At 37.1% G+C, this 23,308-nt stretch overlaps 2 protein-coding genes across 2 annotated transcripts in view; both read right to left on the bottom strand.

Moving 5' to 3' along the window:
• The window catches only part of LOC307162720 (uncharacterized protein), a 225,904-nt gene that overhangs the window by 57,785 nt on the left and 144,811 nt on the right, over positions 1-23,308 (bottom strand). The window lies entirely within an intron of this gene.
• On the bottom strand, positions 1,025-13,295 carry LOC307169378 (uncharacterized protein). Its single transcript, XM_079889994.1, has 3 exons — positions 13,158-13,295; positions 2,842-4,849; positions 1,025-2,370 (listed from the first exon to the last, which is right to left on the bottom strand). Exons 1-3 carry the CDS (start codon positions 13,213-13,215, stop codon positions 2,301-2,303), a joined length of 2,136 nt encoding a protein of 711 aa, XP_079746120.1. The 5' UTR covers positions 13,216-13,295; the 3' UTR covers positions 1,025-2,300.

Genomic DNA, 23,308 nt, shown 5'->3' with positions numbered 1-23,308 from the left:
GAACTGATTTTCCTGCTAAAACAAAACACACCCTGCAATAAAGCCATAAAATGCCCCCTGGACAGCAGATAGCAAAGGCAGAGCACAGAACCTTGTCCTGCCCAAACTTATCTCCTTGTCCCCTTGTTTGACTTCACTCATCCCCCCTCTCCCTCCTCAAGTCACTGAAAGTTAATTAAGATTGTCTATATATTGTTTTTTCCTTTTCATGTTTGGTATAATTTTAAGTGTCTCAGTGCGATTGGTCAAATTGTCTTCATTTCATTGCAGTCATTCTTATTATGAGAAAGATTGAGAACTTAGGAGAATCCTGTTCTCCTCTCTGGGTGAGATCTCTTAAAGATATCTCCCGAAACCAGGTGCTTCCTCCTGGGGTCATGGATTGGCCCAAACAACTCTAAACAACATTTGTATAACCACTTTTGTTCTGATCTGGTACTTAAGGCGAGGTGACAGAGCAGACTTGGGGACTCAGGATCATCCCCCATAGTGATGTTTCCTGTTGGAAAGCCCTGACACATGGACATACTGTTTCAGTGTTTTCCTGTTGCACTCACACATCATAAAGTTAACAAAATGTGATGTAAATTAACAAATGGGGAACGAAGATTGGAGTTTATAGAGACTAAACATGACACACATATGATTCATATAAACCATAGTATGTAAACAGGTCTAAAACATTAATCCAAAAGTTTACAAGAATACAAAGGCCAAAACACATAGCAGGAAAATCATTAGATGAGAAAATTAGATACATGTTTAAGATATATTTCTCAAGTTGGTATATCTATAGAGAATATATAGGATTAACATAGTTTATATAAAATCCTCAAAAAGCAGCCTCTGCAGATTCCTTTTGGGGTCGTAAAACTTAAACTCTTATCAGTCTAACAGGGGGTCAGATAACAGGACCTCATTCTGTTAGTGATACATTTTTTTTAACATAAGCACTCAGTGTTGGGGGTGCAGTGGTAAGACCCAGGACCAGATATGATGAAAGAAGACCAGGAGTCGTGAAGTTCAATCAAATAAGTAAAAGTTTACTGAAGAATAGTTTGCAGTTAAACTGGTAGAGCCAAAGTCTCACGAGGACGTCGCAAGCCAACTCTACTTTACACAAAAATCTCACAACAATTATACCTTTTCCAAGGACATGCATTACACAATAATTTGCTTCTGATTGGCTAAGAGAACATAAAGTCTAAACAATAGTTCATAGCAGATAGATAAGTGGGTATATCGTCGTTAATCAGAACAGCTGTCGCCCAATTCAGAGATTTAAGTCCGTGGTGACCTTCCAGGGTCCGAGAAAGACGTCTTGAGTCCATATGTTGTATATCACAGAGTTCAAAACCTGCAACGAATATCAAACGCACACACAGAACACTGACGAACAACAGTTCTCTTCAAGGTTGAAGAAGGCCTGAGCTCATTATCAGAAGAGCACTCCACCATAACAGACTGATAACATATTTCACTCCTTAGAAAATCAGGAACGACAATAATCCCCTTTACTCCCTAGAGAAGATACACATGAGGAAATTCACTTAATGAAAGTAAGGTAAAATTATGTATACATTGACCTTCTAACTTATACAAGTCAAGTAAGACATATAGATGCAGATATATGGATATATAAGCCACATATGGGTGCAGAGTCTTTCTTGCTTCTCTCTGAATCCCAAGAGAATCATCATCAAAAGGCCCCTTGCGTGCGAACAAAACCTGGGGACATACACTGGAATGCACCTAAAATAAACTTGTTAAACACTCACAGAAACCATATGGAAATGATACATGCATATACTTGATTATTGATTTTCTTAATAGGAATAAAGTAATCATTCAAGAGAATACATTTAATATATATACATATATTAAATTGAAGAGGCAAGGGATTTCTGACCCCAACCCTTCACAATAAAAAGGGAAAACATGCATGCCTACAGGAATGTCATATACATTTAAGAATGATTTATATTCTGAGTTAAATACAAAGTGTGTGTGTGTGTGTGTGTGTGTGTGTACTGGCCATCTGGTGTTGCTAAAACTAATGAGAAAGATCTCAAACAATGAATGAGTTAAAATTAATATCAGATTCATGTCTCTGTTGAAAGTGTTACGGCCTCTTCTTCAGCTCCTGAACATGAAAGTGTTTTTTCCGGTGTAATTTTTCTGGTGCTTTTCTTCTGAATGAGAAGGCAGAAGTGATTTCAGAACGAAGGCCCGAGTGAAACTCTTCCCGCATTGATCACATGTGTAAAATTTCTCTCTGCTGTGGATCCTCATGAGATTCTTCAGACTTGATTTACATGTGAAGAGTTTTTTAGACTTCTGTTTTTCCTTTCTCGTTCGCGTCCATCAGGTCTAAAAGAAACATTAAATCATGAGAAATTTCAAATGAGAGACAAATGTGAATTGAAAAGTGAAGCTCAAAGTCAAGATCACTGATGAGTTCAATTATACACGTTTGCCGTGTGAAGTGTCTTGTATGCGGCAGAAATGGCAGCTCTCTCACACCGGCAGGAAAAAAAGTTGCAAAATGTGACCATTTACTTGCAGTCTAGAGCCCTATATAGTGCTTTATTTCTGCTTTACATGAGCGTCACCTACTGTCAGAGAGCAAATTTGTGGTATTTTTACATTGATCTGAACTGACAAATTACACATTCCTGTCGGTTGAACACGAGTTAATAGATTTCAATCAATCAACAAAGTGTCCTGTGTTCACCACACACCGGCTATAGGTGGAGGGGAGAGATCTGGCTATAGAGTGATGTGTGTCTAACTTACACAGAAGAGACTTTGTTGCTCAGCACATGAACATAAACTACTTACTGTGATCTCAGACTGGGTTTATGTGGTTTCTCCACTGTATGGATCTTCATGTGTAGCTTCAGGTGACTTTTAAAAGAGAAACTTGTTCCGCACTGATCACACGTGTGCGGCTTCTCTCTGACGTGGATCCTCTCATGTTTTTTATGATCTGCTGACTGAATGAATCTCTTGTCACAGTGTGAACACTTGTAGGGTTTCTCTCCAGTGTGGATCCTCTCATGGGTTTTCAGATGTGCTGACTGAATGAATCTCTTGTCACAGTGTGAACACTTGTAGGATTTTTCTCCAGTGTGAATTCCTTCATGTGTTTTCAGATTTGCTGACTGACTGAATCTCTTGTCACAGTGTGAACACTTGTAAGGTTTTTCTCCAGTGTGAATTCTCTGGTGCACTTTTAAATCGCTCACTGTAGTAAAAGTCTTTTCACACTCAAAGCACATGTACTCTCTCACACCAGTGTGAAATTTCTTATGTGTATGTAAAGTTTGCAGCAGTGAAAAACTCTTTCCACACACAGAACATGAATGCGGCTTCTCCTTCGTATGAACTGTCAGGTGTGTCTTAAGGGCTGCTGACCAAAGAAATGTTTTGCCACATTGATCACAGGTGAACGGCTTCTCTCCGGTGTGGATCCTCATGTGAGTATTAAGATTACTTTTGCATGTGAATCTCTTTTCACACTGATCACACATATATGGCTTCTCTCCCGTGTGGATCATCATGTGTCCTTTAAGGTGTTCTAATCGGGTAAAACTCTTCCCACATTGATGGCATACATGTGGCTTCTCTCCAGTGTGGATCATCATGTGAACATCAAGATATTGTTTGCTTGAGAAACTCTTCCCACATTGATCACAGGAGAACGGCTTCACTCCAGTGTGGATCCTCATGTGTCCTTTAAAGTGTGAAGATTGACTGAAACCTTTCCCACATTGATCACACTTAAACGGCTTCTCTCCAGTATGAACTCTCATGTGAACATCAAGATACTGTTTGGTTGAGAAACTCTTCCCACATTGATCACAGGGGAACGGCTTCTCTCCAGTGTGGATCCTCATGTGTTGCTTCAAGTGACTTTCAAAAGCAAAACTCTTTCCACATTGATCACACGTGGGCGGCTTCTCTCCAGTGTGGATCATCTCATGTGTTTTCAGATGTTCTGGTCGACTGAATCTCTTGTCACAGTGTGAACACTTGTAAGGTTTTTCTCCAGTGTGAATCCTCTGGTGCTGTTTTAAACTGTTCGCTGCAGTAAAAGTCTTCCCACAATCAAAGCACATGTACTCTCTCACACCAGTGTGGATTTTCTGATGATTATGTAAACTATCCAGCCGTGAAAAACTCTTTTCACACACAGAACATGAATGCGGCTTCTCCTTCGTATGAACTCTCAGGTGTGATTTCAGCTCTGATGCCCTAAGAAAGGTTTTGCTGCAGTGATCACATGTGAACGTCTTCTCTCCGGTGTGGATCTTCATGTGACCCTCAAGACTTTGTTTGTATGGGAAACTCTTTTCACACTGATCACATGAGAATGGCTTCTCTCCTGTGTGGATTCTCATGTGTCCTTTAAGCTGATCTGATCGGGTGAAACTCTTCCCACATTGATGGCATACATGCGGCTTCTCTCCAGTATGAACACTCATGTGAACATCAAGATGTCGTTTGCTTGAGAATTTCTTTTCACAATGATCACACAAGAATGGCTTCTCTCGAGTGTGGATACTCATGTGACGCTCAAGATTTTGTTTGTTTGTGAAACTCTTCCCGCATTGATCACACTTAAAAGGCTTCTCTCCAGTGTGAACTCTGATGTGAATCTCAAGACTACATTTACTTGTACATCTCTTTCCACAATGAGTGCAGGTTAAAGATTTCTTGGCTCTTCTTTTCTTTAAAAATGTCTTTTTAGTCTTTGAACGACTCAAAGTTTTTTCTCCAGGTTTGACATGATGTTCCTCCTCCACTTCACTCACTTCTTCACTCTCCTCGCTCTCTTCCATAAGGTCTGAAATCAAAGAAAAAATAAATAAATTTAATGTTCAGTACATCAAAATAATTCAAAGAGAGAAATATAAAGTTAAAGGACATGAAAGTGAGCCCTGATGTAATAGTAGAAGGTAGACAAATGTTATAAAATATTATGATAATCTGATGCCTTTTTATAAATTGATTATATGTCCTTGAAACGGTCCATGAATGAGGTAAATGTATCTTCCAATTATTATCTTTAAAACATTATAGGCACAAATCCCATGTTTCTTTATAGCAAGAATTATTACATATTTGAGAAATGAAACAATTATCTAACATGATAAAATAAACAATACTACCATATTGGTAACACTTTACAATAAGGTTCATAAGTTAATATTAGTTAATGTATTAACTAACATGAACTAACCATGAACAATCCATTTGTTACTGTATTTGTTCATCTTTGTTAACATTAGTTAATAACAATATAGCTGCAAGCAGCCATTACCGGAGCCAAGCAGAATAAGACAAGACATGCCAACATGTCTGAAAGTGTCAGACCAACTGCAACAATGTGCAATTAAAGACATTTAAAAAAGGATTTTAGGCAAAATGGTTGAAAAATCATAGAAACAGTAAGTAAAAATATGATTTAATGGATTATCACTTTTGACCAATAGGTGGCGCAGTTACAAAAATTATGTGATGTGGTCAGACTGAAGTGACAATGACACATACAAAGTTTGGTGTCAATATGTCAAGGCATTGCAGAGATGAAGCTTGAATAGCCCTTTTGGCATCATGCCTCAAATTTGCTGCTGCATACGAAAACGGTTTTGTCTATCAACACGAAATCTATATCTTTTTGTCGGCAGTCTGGAGATGATACGATTCGATTTTAATGAAAATCGGACAAACTGTCTAGGAGGAGTTCGAAAAAGTAGGTTTTGAATGAAAATCAAGATGGCCAATCAATAGCCAGATTTATTCAAAAGTTATTAGCCTTTTTTTAAAAAATTTGTTATAACTTTTGACCTCTAGGTGGCACTGTCTTGAAATATTTTGAGTACATTCAGGGGATGGTGCTGATGGCACATTCTGAGTTTCGTAATATTACACCAATGCATTTGTTTAGTATAGCATTTTATTTCACAAAACTGTATTGAAGTCAATGGGAATTTCATGTTTTGTTCTATTATAGTGCCACCAAGAGTCTCAGTCGCACCATTTTGTTTATGTGTCCTCAGAGTGAGCCCATACATATGTGTGTCAATTTTGGTGAAAATATCTCAATTCGCTTCGGAATTATAGACATTTATATGAAAAAACATGTAAAAAATGTCACACCAGATTTTGATTGGATTTTACTACCCCTTACTATCAATATTTGCGCATTTGGGCATTGGCGTTCAGCTATCGACTTATGTTTCCAAACTTCTGACGGTGGTTTTGTCTTGATCAGACTAGCAGTTTCGAAGATATTGCCGAATGTTTTTTTAAGCGCTAAATCACAACGCTGCACAAACCCTAAGCGAAACCTAGCATATTTGGTATTGTTGGACTCGGCAAGGATTCAGGAGTCTAATGAGATGAGTTTCGTGAAAATAAGTCGACCACACCCAAAGTTATAAGCCTTTGAAAAAGAAATTCACCACTAGGTGGCGCTGTTTCGAAACTTCTCAGACTTGTTCAGGGCATCGTGTTGATCACCCATACCAAGATTTGTAACAATCCATTGATGCATTCTTAAAATACAGCATTTTGACACAAATGGTAAAATTGGATATCAGTCGACTCGGCATGTTGCCCTGAATCTAACAAGACCAATTTGATTATTTTTGGACAAACTGTTCAGAAGTTATAAGCAAAAATAGCCATTTTTCATATCTCCAGACCAGTAGGTGGCGCTGCACCGAAACACAGCATGTAGCCTCAGGTCATGCTTGTGAGTACATGTAGCAAGTTTGGTCTGAATACGATACACGGTTGCAGAGATACAGCTTTACGACTGTTTTTGCAAGTGCTACGTAAAATTTGTTCGTGCGTTTATTGAAAACGGTTTGACGAATCAATTTGAATTGTACAACTTTTTGTCAGCACTGGCTGAAGATGACCTGGTTCAATTTTCATGCAAATCGGACAAACCATCTAGGACGAGTTTATAAAAGTAGCTTTTTGGGAAAATTCAAAATGGCGGTCATATTTTTATGACGGAAAATGACATCATAGGGTGCAATCGAATCGAGCTCAGGAATCAGAGGAATTTTGTTGATTGGCTTAATCAAAAGTTATTAGCGTAAATATGAGTGTCTATATGATACTCTTTACTTTTGATACTCTTTATATTTTATATTTTATATTATATTATATTTTATATTTATACGAATCACGAACTTCGAGACGAATATGATACTCTTTACTTCAGACTTACGTGTCATCCAGGACCTTGCGCTCTGCAAGTGAACGACGTCTTGTGATGCCATCTCAAAGAGGCACAAAATCTTTCTCGGACCTTTACCATGACTGTTGATCCAGTAATACTAACACTTTTTCTACTACTCTATTCTATTCTGTTCTATAACAAAAAAAAAAACAAAAACACAGAACGCAAACACAGAACGTTGGCACAACGTAGCCAACCTTCTAACAACGTTTTAACAACATGGCCAAAAGGTTGCTATAACTACGTTGTGTAGTGAAGGTTGTTACAGCGTTGTCACAATGTTAACATTAAACCACCGTTCAGGGCCATTGCTTAAGGTTGTGCCAATGGTGTCTTGACAACCACTGGACTACTCGTCACTGCCCTGAAGCAGGAAAATCATCCTTTTAAATCCCAACCACCTGTCTTTGGGCTCATTGTGTTCTCATTCATCGAGCCAGGATACGCGAGCATTGCGTTTAGCCTACCTCAGCTATCAAACACAACCTACAACTTTAATTTCTAATGTGATTAATGTAGCATTGCTCGCACTGTTTAGTTTTTCGTTGGAGTTTTCCGCTATTTAGTCTCATTCGTTTCTTTGCTCCTCTGGATTTGTGGATGTTTCCCCGGTGACACACTTTCGGCTACTGTCCGCCATACAGACCCGGTTTCGTTCATTAAATGATCTGATCTGCCTTTGCTTTTTATGTTTTATTTATTATACTTAAAATAAATTTGTATATTTGTTTATTTATTTTTTTATTTTTTATTTTTTTCACAAATGTATGACTTTTGGAAGTGTAATTTGATTATATGTATGTAGTTTTAATAAAGTTGAATTAACGAAACCTTCTGTCATTTTTACTCTTTAAAGTGTAGGCTACACTTGCAGGTGTTGATAGCCCCATTAAATAATAATAATATAGATAAACAAACGATAAAAAGTATATAATTATCTTACAAAATACATCATATACAAATATTGTCAGAACGTCGTCTCTCAGTTGCTGAATGTCGCGCAACAACGTTGCTACAGCCCTGTGGCGTCTTACAATTCTACGTTGTTACAATGTAAATGTGTTTGCTGGGAAGGGTCATAGCACTTGCATATTGTTGTCCTACAGTTAGTTTAACTGCTTCTATTTGTTCTCATTTGTAAGTCGCTTTGGATAAAAGCGTCTGCTACATGAATAAATGTAAATGTAAATGAGTGAAACTTTGGACAGGTGGTGGCGCTAGAGGGAATGACTTAGGCACACCAAAATTGGTGTATTTAATGTTGGGACTGTCCTCTATCAGAATGTCAAACCATTACAAATTTACCGCGATCGGTTCTATGGGCTGCCATAGACTCCCTGTCAGAAGAAGAAGAAGAAGAAGAAGAAGAAGGCCCACAGCTACAATAGGTGCTCCCTAAATACAGCTGTTCATTGTTTGTTCATGTCAGTTCACGGTACATTAACTAATGTTTACAAGATTTTAATAAAGTATTAGTAAATGTTGAAATTAACATTAACAAAGATTAATAAATGCTGTATAAGTGCAGTTCATTATTAGTCATGCTAACTAATAATAACTAATACCCAGGAGCCGGTTGCACCAACATGGCTTACGTCTGGTATTAACACCTGTTCTGGGGCAAAACACCTGCTTTTTAGGAAATCAGACATGGGCTGCTGTAAAAGGTTGTCATATAAAAATGAAATCTATGACGTCTGAGGATCACAACCTGGGTGGACAACCCGGTCAACAAGCTGCTGGAAACTTGTAATTAGGGTCAAAACAATGCTACCTCAAATTCAAATTCAAATACCTCTTTAACTCCCCGGAATCACCCAAACATGCTAAAAAGGTTTAATTATATTCATGAATCCTGAGGCATATCTCCCTGATACTTTATCTTATCTTTCAAAAGAGTGGAAGATAATCTTTCATCTGATGCCTTGATTGTACATGTAATTAGAATGTAAGAGTTAACAATGCCTCTTAATTCATAGGTAGGCAAAAAAAGAACAAAATATGGAACATTCCATTTGTAATCGGTAGCATTCTTTTCCCTTTGTTGTTGTTCAAATAAACAAATTACCATGTGAAGTTAACTTTTACTAGATGAAATCATATTTTGATCATTTTCACTAACCAGACAGTCCTCATGGCCCATAACACATTTAGAGGGAATTCAATTTCAAGCCTATAATAGCCTGTCAATTCAAACAAGATCCAAGAAAGAAGTTTACCATTAACTGGTGATAATACTGCTCTGTTTCTGTATGTACAGTATATCGTTTGCATATTTAAGCAATATCTATTATTTGTATTGCAATGTCTAGTATTTCTAATATTCTTTCACAAGTGGGATAGCTTTATTTATTCTATCGAAATAAAAAAAAAGGATTTGAGGATTTTGGGTTAGGCTGGTTAGTGTTCAATCCTGGTGTTTGGAGTGTGAGACAAAGGTACTGACAACTAAATGTTGAAAGACTAAAACACACAGGAGTCATGTGTGGAGGTGTAAAAGTATTTACTGATTAAAACTGTTACATTAAGTAGCAATTTGTACCAAAAAAAAAAAAAAAAAAAAAAAAGATTAATGAAACAGACAAACAGATTACAATTCAGGGTGATAACTAATTTCTGTAATAATGTTTATATTATTTGTTTAGCTGTTTTCGGAGTCACTGCTGCTGTCGCTGCTCTTGTGTTTCAGCATGCTGTATCTACTACATTAACCCCTGGCAGCATGAGCAGTTCTTCTGACAACCTTTGACCAGAGATGGGCACAAATACATCAAAAAGTATTTAATTACAAATAGCAAATACTTGCTCATCAAATGTATTTAAATAAAATACAAAATACTGCTGTGAAAAAAACATTTAATTAAAATACAAGTAATTTGTAATTAGAATTTTTTTTTTTTACAGTCTTCTCTTCTGTAGTGTAAGTGTGGCGTTAGATACATGTAAGAGTCTAGAATATTGCAAGATCTATATATCACACTATTATACTGTGATGTCATTATAAAGCTTGGAAGAGCCAGGACACTTTTTAATATAACTCTGATTGTGTTCTTCTGAAAGAAGAAAGTAATATACACCTAGGATGAAGTCAGGGTGAGTACATCATGGGTTAATTTTCATTTTTGGGTGAACTATCCCTAGGACCATAGACATAAAATACAAATAGGACTACCAAATTGCCTATCACAGTTTTTGGCAAGTAAATCACGTGATGTGACGCATCCTATTGACCCTGTTCACATTTCTGGGTTTCTCAGAAGTGTAAGGCATCATAGTTGGGTTAACTCCTATAGCAGTGAATGAAAGACTACATTTAATATATTTTTTTGTGTTCCAATTTGCTCAAATAGCAAAAGAAAAATGCCACAACAGTGTTTTCACAACTTTCAAAATGAGTAAAAAAATAGATAATGGCAGTTGGAAGAGAGAAAGTTGTCAACTTTGTCACAGCCGCGCTATTAGAAACACCCTCACAGCAGCGTTAACTAGTTTTTGTGTAATACAAATATAGTGTTATATGCGTAATTATCTTTTATTATGACAGTATGTGGCAACATGTACGTTAAAAGCGCATCTTCTGCACTAAACAATGATATTGCAATATTCTAGACTCTTACATGTATCTAACGCCACACTTACACTACAGAAGAGAAGACTGTAAAAAAAGTACTTGTATTTTAATTAAATACATTTGATGAGTAAGTATTTGTTATTTGTAATTAAATACTTTTTGATGTATTTGTGCCCATCTCTGGTCAAAGGTTGTCAGAAGAACTGCTCATGCTGCCAGGGGTTAATGTAGTAGATACAGCATGCTGAAACACTAGAGAGCAGCGACAGCAGCAGTGACTCTGAAAACAGCTAAACAAATAATATAAACATTATTACAGAAATTAGTTATCACCCTGAATTGTAATCTGTTTGTCGGTTTCATTAATCGTTTTTTTTTTTTTTTTTGGTACAAATTGCTACTTAATGTAACAGTTTTAATCAGTAAATACTTTTACACCTCCACACATGACTCCTGTGTGTTTTAGTCTTTCAACATTTAGTTGTCAGTACCTTTGTCTCACACTCCAAACACCTGGATTGAACAGTGGAGTGACCAGCCTAACCCAAAATCCTCAAATCCTTTTTTTTTATTTCGATAGAATAAATAAAGCTATCCCACTTGTGAAAGAATATTAGAAATACCAGACATTGCAATACAAATAATAGATATTGCTTAAATATGCAAACGATATACTGTACATACAGAAACAGAGCAGTATTATCACCAGTTAATGGTAAACTTCTTTCTTGGATCTTGTTTGAATTGACAGGCTATTATAGGCTTGAAATTGAATTCCCTCTAAATGTGTTATGGGCCATGAGGACTGTCTGGTTAGTGAAAATGATCAAAATATGATTTCATCTAGTAAAAGTTAACTTTATATGGTAATTTGTTTATTTGAACAACAACAAAGGGAAAAGAATGCTACCGATTACAAATGGAATGTTCCATATTTTGTTCTTTTTTTGCCTACCTATGAATTAAGAGGCATTGTTAACTCTTACATTCTAATTACATGTACAATCAAGGCATCAGATGAAAGATTATCTTCCACTCTTTTGAAAGATGTGCTCAGTTTGTTTCTAGCATAAAGTATCAGGGAGATATGGCTCACGATTCATGAATATAATTAAACCTTTTTAGCATGTTTGGGTGATTCCGGGGAGTTAAAGAGGTATTTGAATTTGAATTTGAGGTAGCATTGTTTTGACCCTAATTACAAGTTTCCAGCAGCTTGTTGACCGGGTTGTCCACCCAGGTTGTGATCCTCAGACATCATAGATTTCATTTTTATATGACAACCTTTTACAGCAGCCCATGTCTACTAAACCCCCTTTGCCCCCTGGGTATAATGTCAACTAACGAACCTTATTGTAAAGTGTTTCCGCAATATTTTAACACCAACTTTGAGATTGATATTTATTTTACTAAAAAGGAGAAGGAAAAGACTTTTCCTTGCACCGACTTCCATTCATACGAATGTGAAAGAGGGAGACCAGAAACACAAGCTCAAGTGAATAACCCTGTGAGAAATAACACAAGCGTTTAGCATTAAAGTGGAGTGGATTGTTAATTTTTTTAATTATTATTATTTGTTATATGTTGAACTTGTGTTTGTAAAAAAGCTGCCGCAGAATGTGACGTCATTTCACGGCCGTTGCAGTGTCTGTAGAAATGTTTACATGCTCAAAAGTGTAGAGCGGCCGTGGCTTTAACTAGTTTTAAATTAACTCTTTTTATTTGCTTTATCTGTGTCCTACATGTTTCACTCAACCAAGTCAAGTCACCTTAATGTATTATTTAGCATTTCTTCAAATTGCGACACCCATGAAGTGACATCATCTGGGCTATTTCTAAAGCATGATGGGAAGACAAGAAAATAATCTCGATCCATTGTCTGTTTCTACACAAACTGTACAGTGCCGATTCATCAACCCTGTTATCAACTTTACTGTAAGAAGAATCTTCATAACTATGAATAACTTATATGATATTTGACAAATACAACTTTATCAGTAACTTGGTGTTTACTAATCATTCCTAAAAAAAGTAATTTTGTAAACTATGTTGAAAATTACAAAAAAATCAGTTAACGTTGTTGCAAATTGGGAACCAGATATAAAATAAATGTCAAATAAAACAGTTAAAATAGTATTTAGCTTGATCTGATGTTGACAATCAATATACAATTCTCAAACCTCCCTTTACTGATTATTTGTTGAAAAAAAAAACATTGTGTACCATTTCATAGTTGAAGTGTTAATCTAAAAGTGATGAAGTGCTTGAATGTGTCTAACATGAATGTTCTTCAGCATCATGAATGAATGAAGAATAAACACCAACCTCTTTGTTCTTCAGGATCTTCAGTGTGTTTCATTCTGCAGGGTTCTGGATCACTCATGTTCTCACTGTCCTCTTTAATAAACTCAGTCTTTGCAGATTTCAGCTCTTCCTGATGCTCTGATGCTCGTCTTCACTTGTAACTGATGGGAGTTTACAGCATTTTTTGCTGAACTCCAGTGGGAGGACCTTCACTGACCATGTGACTGATGAGCTTCATTGATGATGCAATTGGTGTGGGAGGAGCTTCACTGTTGAAAATTTGAAAAAAATTTGAAACATTTGGAAAAACGACTTACACTCTGGATTGATGTTTTCAGGCAATATTACTGTAAAATGCAGGATATTAACACTTGGATTATAACTGCATTATTTGCTAACGGACATCACGGGTAAGTTTTCCGTTATTGTTAATGAACAGCTTTCTGGAGATGCTATAGAATTTGCATGAAATAATTTACATCCATGTTTTAATGTTGTCATATGGAAGCTTATTTCCGCCACAGAATAAAACATTTTAAAAGATAATTGCTACTTTTTATCTCACAATTGCGAATTTACATCTCGTAATTCTGACTTTATTTCTCAGAATTGCGAGATATAAAGTCAGAATTGCGTCTTAAAAAGTCAGAATTACATTCATTCATTAATTGTTCTCCAGTATGAACACTCATGTGAACATCAAGATGTTGTTTGCTTGAGAATCTCTTTTCACAATGATCACACAGGAATGGCTTCTCTCGAGTGTGGATCCTCATGTGACGCTCAAGATTTTGTTTGTTTGTGTAAGAACTGATTTTCCTGCTAAGACAAACCTCATCCTGCAATAAAGCCATAAAATGCCCCCTGGACAGCAGATAGCAAAGACAGAGCACAGAACCTCTTCCTGCCCAAACTTATCTCCTCGTCCCCTTGTTTGACTTCAACTCATCCCCCCTCTCCCTCCTCAAGTCACTGAAAGTTCATTAAGAATGTCTATATAACACATATGGTGTATCTTGTGAATATGTTGTTTTTTCCTCTTCATGTTTGGTATCATTTTAAGTGTCCCAGTGCGATTGGTAAAATGGTCTTAATTTCATTAATTTAATTTCATTGCAGTCATTGGTTTAATGAGAAAAGTAAAGTATTTAGCAGTCTCTGTTCCAGTATGACACTTGATTTTTGATTTATTTGATTTGCAATTGATTTATTTGAGATTGATTCCCATATCAATTCCCCTCACTGATCTCAAACTGACTTTGACATCTGACTTGACGAAACAATCACACAAACGAACACAAAATCACTCAGGTCTAAATAAAGTGAAAACAAAAAAAGTTAGGAATATGAAAAAGACTACAAAATAAAAAAAGGAGATGAAAAGTTGAAAAGAATAACTAAAAAATTCAAAAGTAGAAGTTAAAGGAACTACTTAGGAATCCTAGCAGTGAAAAGAGTGCTGATAAGAAACTGGGATAAGGAGAAAGTTCCTGACGGAGACTTATGGGCAAGTGAAAACAGCCGATCACTCCTGCTTCAAACATAGCTCAAGAAAAGAGGGACGGTTAAAGTCAGGAAAACTGAATAATATGAAACAATCATATTTTAAGTAGGTTATGAATTTATGAGAATGATAGAGAGAAAAAATAATAAACTATTAAACATTAGAAATAAAGAGAATGCTGTAAACAATAAAAAAGTCAACAAGCAATAAAGCTCTTAAACTCAGAGATATCTGAGAACTAGGAGAGTGTAGAAGCAAAGCAGAGAAAGGATGATAGAAGGAGACCTTTGACTTCTGTTAGGAGAGGAATCCAGTCAGACAGCCGGAGTTCAGAAACACAAAGAGAAAATGATTGCAGTTAACAGATGCGGCCAGAAGACAGATAGAAGAGAAGACCACAGCGCTGATACAGATCGTATAATTAAAACATCTAAAAATGTGAATTTAAGTTGAGACGCTATAACATTAAGTTGGTATAGCTATAGCAAAAGCTGAAAGCTAATATGAGAAGTTTAACAGGGACAGAGGAGAAATATTCACAATGAAAGGAGATGTTAGTTAATGCATATAAAGACCAGATTCCACTATTAAGTGTATGTTTATCAAAAGAGGATGAAATACCTATAACAGATAGAGTAAAGTTACTAAGTAGGTCCGAAAATCACAAAGTTGATAAATTAGTAACTAAAAAACAAATAGAGGGGAATATAGCCGAGTATGATGTAATGTCTCAGCATGTGAGAATAGTGAGGAAAACAAAAATTAAACCTTTGATAGCACTGTCATGGTGAACAAAAGACAGAAGCAAAAATGCAGGTAACTCAGTTTATTCTTATACATGTAAGTGAAAGTCCGGTGATGAGTGAGTAGCTGGTGACACAGGGACTGGATGGTCAGCGAGACGTCCGTGGTGAAGTGCTGAAACCGTGAAACCCAGGTGAAGACGAAATCCGAAGAACGAGGAACAGGAACTGGAACACGAAACAGGAACGTCGACAAAACTGGGATAACACACGGGAGACATCAACCAACGATCTGACAATGAGAGAAAAGTGCGGTGAGGTTTTATAGGTGTTAGAATGAGCTGCAGCTGGAGTGTTGAATGAGATCAGCTGGATCGCTGATCATCTGGAATGAGTGCCACGCCCACACACACACACACACACACACACACAGAACAACAGTTACACGAGACAAGAAGGAAACAATGAATTTATGAACCGTGACAAGCACAAAGTGTCAAGATGGATGAAGAAAGGACATATAATACTTGTTTTCAAACGAGGTATGGAAATGAGGATAGTATATTTAAAACACTTAGCATACTTTAATTCCCTGTTGTCACTGTAAAGACGCTTTGGAACAATCTACATTGTTAACAGCGCTGTATAAATGAAGATGACTTGACTGAAAACAGAAGAATAGAATACAAAAGCCTGGCAGAACATTATGCAGGAATTTGTGAGGATGAAAATTAAAATAGTATACAAAAGATAAGTTATAGTCAGGTTATGCGTAAAAAGAAAACTCAAATCTAAAAAGACTTGAACAGAATAAAATCATCACAAAAAAGAAAGAAAAGAAATACAGCTTGATGAATATAAAGAGCAATAGATAAAAAGAAGGAAAGGATACATTGAAAAATCCTTGGCCTGTTGAAGAGAAACATTTGTGACCAAAGGGTATAATTAAATTAAATTTGAAAGATATGGTATTAAAGATTAGATTAAAGATAACATAATCTAATGATATAATGATCATTAAAAAAGATGGAAATGCCTTTGTTAATGAAAAAATTGAATTTATTTTAGATCAAGGTGCTCAGGTGTCCTCAACCAACAACAGAGCCAATGCAATTTACAGATAATATTTCTATTAAGACAAGAAAAGTGAACGAGTAGGAGAGAAATTCAGCATTAAAATAATAAAAAGTGCAGACAATTTACACGCAGGAAGAGACTTACAGAAAGTCTTAAGATTAAAAGTAAATATTGAACAAGAATAAAAATGAATATGGAGTAAAATTATAGAATTAAAAGAGGAATAACTATGAGCTTCACGAGAAATTCCTTATATGGAAAATATAAAAACGATTGTGGAGTAAAGACTATTAGTGAGTAGTACTGGGATACTAGTCTGGTGGGTTCAGTTAGTAGTGTAGTGGGGGAAACCCAGAGGGTCTTTTGATCAAATTTGTGAGCAAGTTGTGAGTGCTCATCTTTTTCAGTTGGTGAAATGGAGGTGAAAATTGATCTCTCTAGAGACGTGTAGAGTTATATAGGCCCATTGAAGAGTCAGTGTCCATTGAAGGGTTGGGGTCAGAATACCTTGTCTCTTCAAATATATATAGATATATATATCCTTTTTGAATGATTACTTTATTCTTATTACAGTAAAAATACAATAACCAAGTGTATGCATGCTATCATAATAATTTCTGTATTCATTGAGTGGATCTATATATATATATATATATATATATATATATATATATATATATATATATATATTTACATTTAGTCATTTAGCAGACGCTTTTATCCAAAGCAAATTACAAATTAGGACTAAATTAAGCGAGTCATCATGAAGAGGTAAAAAACAACGCAAGAAGTGCTCAAAATACGAAATTCAGGCATTATTCAGAGTAGCTTAAGCCCGATAAGTTTTTTTTTATTATGAGGTTAAGTGCTCACGGAATAGATAGGTTTTCAGCTGTCGTTTGAATGTTGTCAGGGATTCTGCATTCCGGATGAGGGTAAGGAGAGCGTTCCACCAGCATGGAACTGTGAAATGACAATTTGATACACAATTTCAAAGATGCCCCAGACAGGACTCGAACCCACGACCGGAATGGTTCGGGATTCATGACACATGGTGTGTGTGTGTGTGTGTGTGTGTGTGTGTGAGAGTGTGTGTGTGTGTGTGTGTGTGTGTAAGGGCTGTCAATCGATTAATAAATGTAATGCGATTAATCGTATTTTTTTTATTTGTTCTAAATGTACCTTAAATTAATACATTTCAAGCTTGTAATACTCTAATCAACATGGGCATGGATAAATATGGATGATTTATGCAAATGTATGTTTATTATTGAAACCATAGTCAACATAGAGCATGGAGACATGTTTCAAAGGTCATACACGTTTTTCAAAGAACTTGTTCATGTCTATTAGATGCATGTAGAAAGAGCAAAGAAATACCAGGTTCCCATTACTTCTCTTTCTTTGCACTGAGCAATTAACACAAACATGTTTAGATTTTGCATGACAGGGCAGCTCTTCTGAAAATGTTAAATGTACATTTATTATTTATTATTACATTAGTTTGTCTCTCTCTGTGCCCATTTTAATGAAGCTAAATTCTCGATAAAACTGTTTTCATTGGTATATTTTACTGTTTCTGTTGTCAAACAACGAAATGAATATGAAATAGTGACTGAAACATGACCCATTAAGACATAACTCTCCCTTCCAAGATGTTAATCTGCACAAAAATCCTGATAATCGAGCCGTCGTCTGATGAAATCAAATACACATAAGATAAAGACAATATTTGTGCTGTAATTTCGGATATACTTGCATGTAAAATTAGAGAAGAAACATAATATCTGTGTTTAACTGAATTAAAGCGCTGCTCCTCTCTCCAGCGCGAGACGCAGAGAGAGAGAGTGAGAGAGAGAGAGAGAGAGAGAGAGAGAGAGAGAGAGGTGCACCAAATTCAACAGGTGCACCGATTAATATATATGCATGTGTATATGTGTATATACGCATGTAAAAAAAAACAAATAAAAAAAAAAACACTAACAATAACAATACAAATATGTAATGTATGTATGTTTACATTTTAAACGGGTTCAAGTTGAGTTGGTTCTATTCTAGAGGAATGTTAAAATTGTTTATTGACCGCATGAAACCACTGACAATCACAGTTTGGAACATCCAAGGCATTAACTCATCAAGTTTTGGATGTAAAATCAAAACCTTAGATTTTAAGAAAAGTGTTTTAGATATAGACAAAATAATATTACAGGAAACATGGCGCAGAACTGATGAGGTCACTCTCTGTCCCCCAGGATATCGGGAAATACTCATATCGTCCCAAAAACACAAAAAAGTCACACGTGGGAGAGATTCAGGGGGCATCATAATCTGGCACAAACTTGAAATTAATAAATACATCCAACTATTCAAAAAAGAAGAATCTCATATGGCTCAAAATTAATAAACAGCTCAGTCAAACTACACGAGACATATTCTTATGTGCTCTGTACATTCCTCCCTCTGAATCTCCTTACTATAACGAGAACATCTTTGAGACCCTCCACAGCCAAATCAACCACTTCCAGGCCCAGATCTCAACGCCAGAACAGGATCCCTACCCGACTACACCACAGACAACGGGAATAATTATATATTTGGACAGAGCTTTCAACAAAACAGTGTTAACTTTTCAAGGACTAACTCTGATGCTCAGGTGAATAAAACCGGCAGGCTTCTACTTGAGCTCTGTCGAAGCCTCGGTCTGTACCTGGTCAATGGCAGGGTGAGAGGGGACTCTCTAGGGAGATACACCTACAGCTCATCTCATGGTTGCTCAACAGTTGACTACATGATCACAGACTTAGATATATTCTCTTTCAGAGCATTCACGGTCAAACCACTAACAACCCTATCGGATCACAGCCAAATTACTCTGTATCTAAAAAGGGAAGAAAATACTAACATACACCCACAACCCAGTAAGCTGTACAACATCCAAAACATCTACAGATGGGCTCAAAACAGCACTGAAAAATACCTGACCGCATTTGACCATCCCCAAGTGGGCTTACTCATGGATAACTTTATGGATTATGATTATCCTCATAATGAAGATGGCGTAAATCTGGCTGTAGAAAACATAAATTACATATTTGATTATCTGGCAACAATATCTAATCTTAAAACCACTAAGAAAAAACATAAGCAAAAACAAAAGAATGAAAAATGGTTTGATTCGGATTGTAAAAGAATAAAGAAAAATTTAAGACAGCTTGCAAACCAAAAACACAGACAACCAGACGATTCAGATTTACGTCTTCATTATTGTGAGGAGCTTAAAACATATAAAAACACACTCAAAAGAAGAAAGAACAGTACATCCAAAATCAGCTCAAAACTATTGAAGATTCTGTCCAATCAAACAGTTTCTGGGACAACTGGAATCACCTAAACAATAAGAAACATGAACAAATTACAATACAAGATGGAGACACCTGGAAAAATCACTTTGAACAACTCTATAGCAAATTAGACATGAATATAAATCAAACTCAAATATATGAAAAATTAAACCATATAGAAAACATAATTGGCAAACACCAAAATCCACTAGACTACCCAATCACAGAAGAAGAGCTGATGGATAAAATACAGGCTCTGCCAACAAAAAAGGCAAGAGGACCAGACGGCATCCTAAACGAGATGCTTAAAAACATAAACCCCAAATTCAAATTGGCCATCATGAAACTGTTCAACTTGGTTCTGAGTGTTGGCCATTTCCCTGACACCTGGAATAGAGGACTCATAACGCCCATATTCAAGAGTGGAGACACATCAGACCCCAACAATTACAGAGGCATCTGTGTGAGCAGCAATCTGGGGAAGATGTTCTGCAGCATTGTCCACAAGACTCCTCCACTTCCTCACAGAGCACAGTGTCCTGAGCAAAAGCCAGATCGGATTCCTACCAAATTTTAGAACATCAGACCACATCTTCACCCTATATACCCTGATCGATAAATACATCAACCAAAACAAAAACAAAATTTTCGCTTGCTTTGTAGACTTCCAGAAGGCCTTTGATTAAATTTGGCATGAAGGCCTGCTTTCTAAACTTCTAGAATCAGGTATTGGGGGCAAAACATATAGCATTATAAAAACGATGTACTCAAACAATCAATGTGCAATTAAAATTGGCGAAAATAAACGAACCGAGTTCTTCACTCAAGGGCGGGGTGTGAGACAGGGCTGCCCACTATCACCGACCCTCTTCAACATCTACATTAAGGAATTGGCGAAACTCCTAGAAAAATCGGCAGCTCCTGGCCTCACACTTCACGACGACTCTATAAAGCTCCTGCTGTATGCGGATGATCTGGTCCTGCTGTCTCCAACAGAAGAGGGTCTACAGCAGAACCTGGACACCCTGCATCAGTTCTGTCAGACCTGGGCCCTGACCGTCAACCCAACCAAAACTAAAGTAATAACGTTTCAGAAAAGACCCAGATGTCAGGGAAAGGGACACAAGTTCACCCTTGGTATGACCAACCTTGATCATGTCACAAGCTACACATACCTCGGGCTGAAGATAAGTGCAAACGGAAACCTAAATTTGGCCGTGAATGAACTGAAAGAGAAAGCAAGAAGGGCCTTCTATGCCATCAAAAAATCTATCCAAATTGAAATACCAATCAGAATCTGGCTCAAAATATTCCAATCAGTCATAGAACCAATTTCATTATATGGCAGTGAAGTTTGGGGTCCTCTCCTAAATCACCAATTCGACAAATGGGACAAAAATCCGAATGAAACCCTGCATGCCGAGTTCTGTAAGAGTATCCTGAGAGTACAAAGGAACACGCCGAACAACGCATGCAGGGCAGAATTAGGCCAATACCCTCTCCTAATACATGTGGAGAAACGAGCCATCAAATTTTGGAAACATCTAAAAATGAGTGACCCCAACTCTTATCATTATAAAGCCCTTAAGAACCATGAGATGAACCCTGAGAAGAGCCCGCTCATACAGCTGGTCCTGAGGCTCCACACACAGACTAACACCACTAACACTAACCAGCCTCAGGACACTGACACCCTCATCCACACAATCCGGCCCAACCACATTATAAAAGCTCAACGAGAGCATTACCTGACCTACTGGACTCAAACAACACAAAAACAGAGTAAACTAGAATGTTATTTGGCCCTAAACAGAGACTACACAACCGCAGAATACCTGAGTGCAGTGAAGGACTGCACACTCAGAAGAAGAATGACGAGGTACAGACTGAGTAACCACAGCCTGACTGTGGAGACGGGCAGATACAGACAGAGCTGTGTGTGTGTGTGTGTGTGTGTGATACAGACAGAGCTGGCTGCCCAGAGAGAGACGCCTCTGCCTGTACTGTGCCCAGGGAGAGGTGGAGACAGAGCAACACTTTCTCACCAGCTGTCCCAACTATGAGGACATTAGAGGGACTTTCTACACACAATTTGAAAAACTTTGCCCTAACTTCCTCAAATTGAACAACAAAACACAATTCCAACACCTATTAGGTGAAAAAAGAGATTGTATCATACTAGCGGCAAGATACATCGATGCCTGCCACAAAAAGAGAGAGTTGACGACCAATCAGTGATGCGCTCACACACACACACACACACACACGCTTGTACACAAAACAAACACACAAACACTTACACACTGAATTCTAAGTTGTTCACAGAATTTTGAAATGTTCATAAACTGTTTTACTATTTTTATTTATTATTTTTATTTAATTGAATTATTATTATTGAATTATTATTATTATTTTTTGTACTAAATGTTCAAAATCATTTTATATGTTGTTTTCATGCTTTGGCAATACAAATGTATTTTTGTCATGCCAATAAATGACGTTTTATTAACAAGGTTCGGGAGGAGCACGTTCAGATAATTAACACAAGTGGAGAGCACTCAGCAATCAATGGTAAGAGGTGTATATATACGCAGCAGTCTCACCTCATTTCATTGACAGTTTTTTTGCAGCATCCCTCCACCACCCCTTCTCCACGCTTCTAGTCCTAAACACTTACATACGGGGGGAGTACTCTGGGTTCCCTCCGGACAGCACGCCAAATTCGCATTAAACTTTACCCCTTCAAAATTATATGTAAGTGTGAACTCGTGAAAGCTTTATTGAATTGAATTGAATTGAATTGAATTGAGAGAGAGAGAGAGAGAGAGAGAGAGAGAGAGAGAGAGAGAGAGAGAGAGAGAGAGAGAGAGAGAGAGAGAGAGAGGTGTGCGCGCGCGCGTGCTGGGAGAGCATTACCGGCGATTTTCAGAAACTATAAGGTTTGGGCGCTTTTATGAAGGGAAAAAAATCGCTAAAGGGGTCTGCAATGTCGCTAAGTTGGCAACACTGTGTATCTACATTTCTCCAGCTAGGGGTTGGGCCACGGGTCAAACAGAAAATACGCGCTGCATTAATCGCGCGTTAAAAAAATTTGTGCCGTTAATATGATTTTGCGTTAACGCGTCATTAACGCGTTAACTTTGACAGCACTACATATATATACATTTTCTTTTAGGTGCATTCCAATGTGTGCTCTTGGGTCGTGTTCACATGCAAGAGACCTTTTGATGATGATTCTCTTGGGATTCAGAGAGCGGCGAGAGAGACTCTGTACCCATGTGTTGCTCTATATATCTGTCTTAGTTGACTTGTATAAGTTTGAGGGTCAATTTCTACACCATTTCATCTGCTTTTCATTAAGTGAACATCCGCATGTGTCTTTCTCAAGGGAGTAAAGGGGGATATTTTCGTTCCTGCTTTATGAGGAGTGAAATGTTTTATCAGCCTGTTCTGGTGGACTGCTCTTCTGATAATGAGCTCAGGCCTTCTTCAGCCTTGAAGAGAACT

This window comes from Squalius cephalus, assembly GCF_949319135.1.
Source record: "Squalius cephalus genome assembly, chromosome: 1".
NCBI lineage: Eukaryota > Metazoa > Chordata > Actinopteri > Cypriniformes > Leuciscidae > Squalius > Squalius cephalus.
This window is presented reverse-complemented; position numbering and strand designations above follow the sequence as displayed.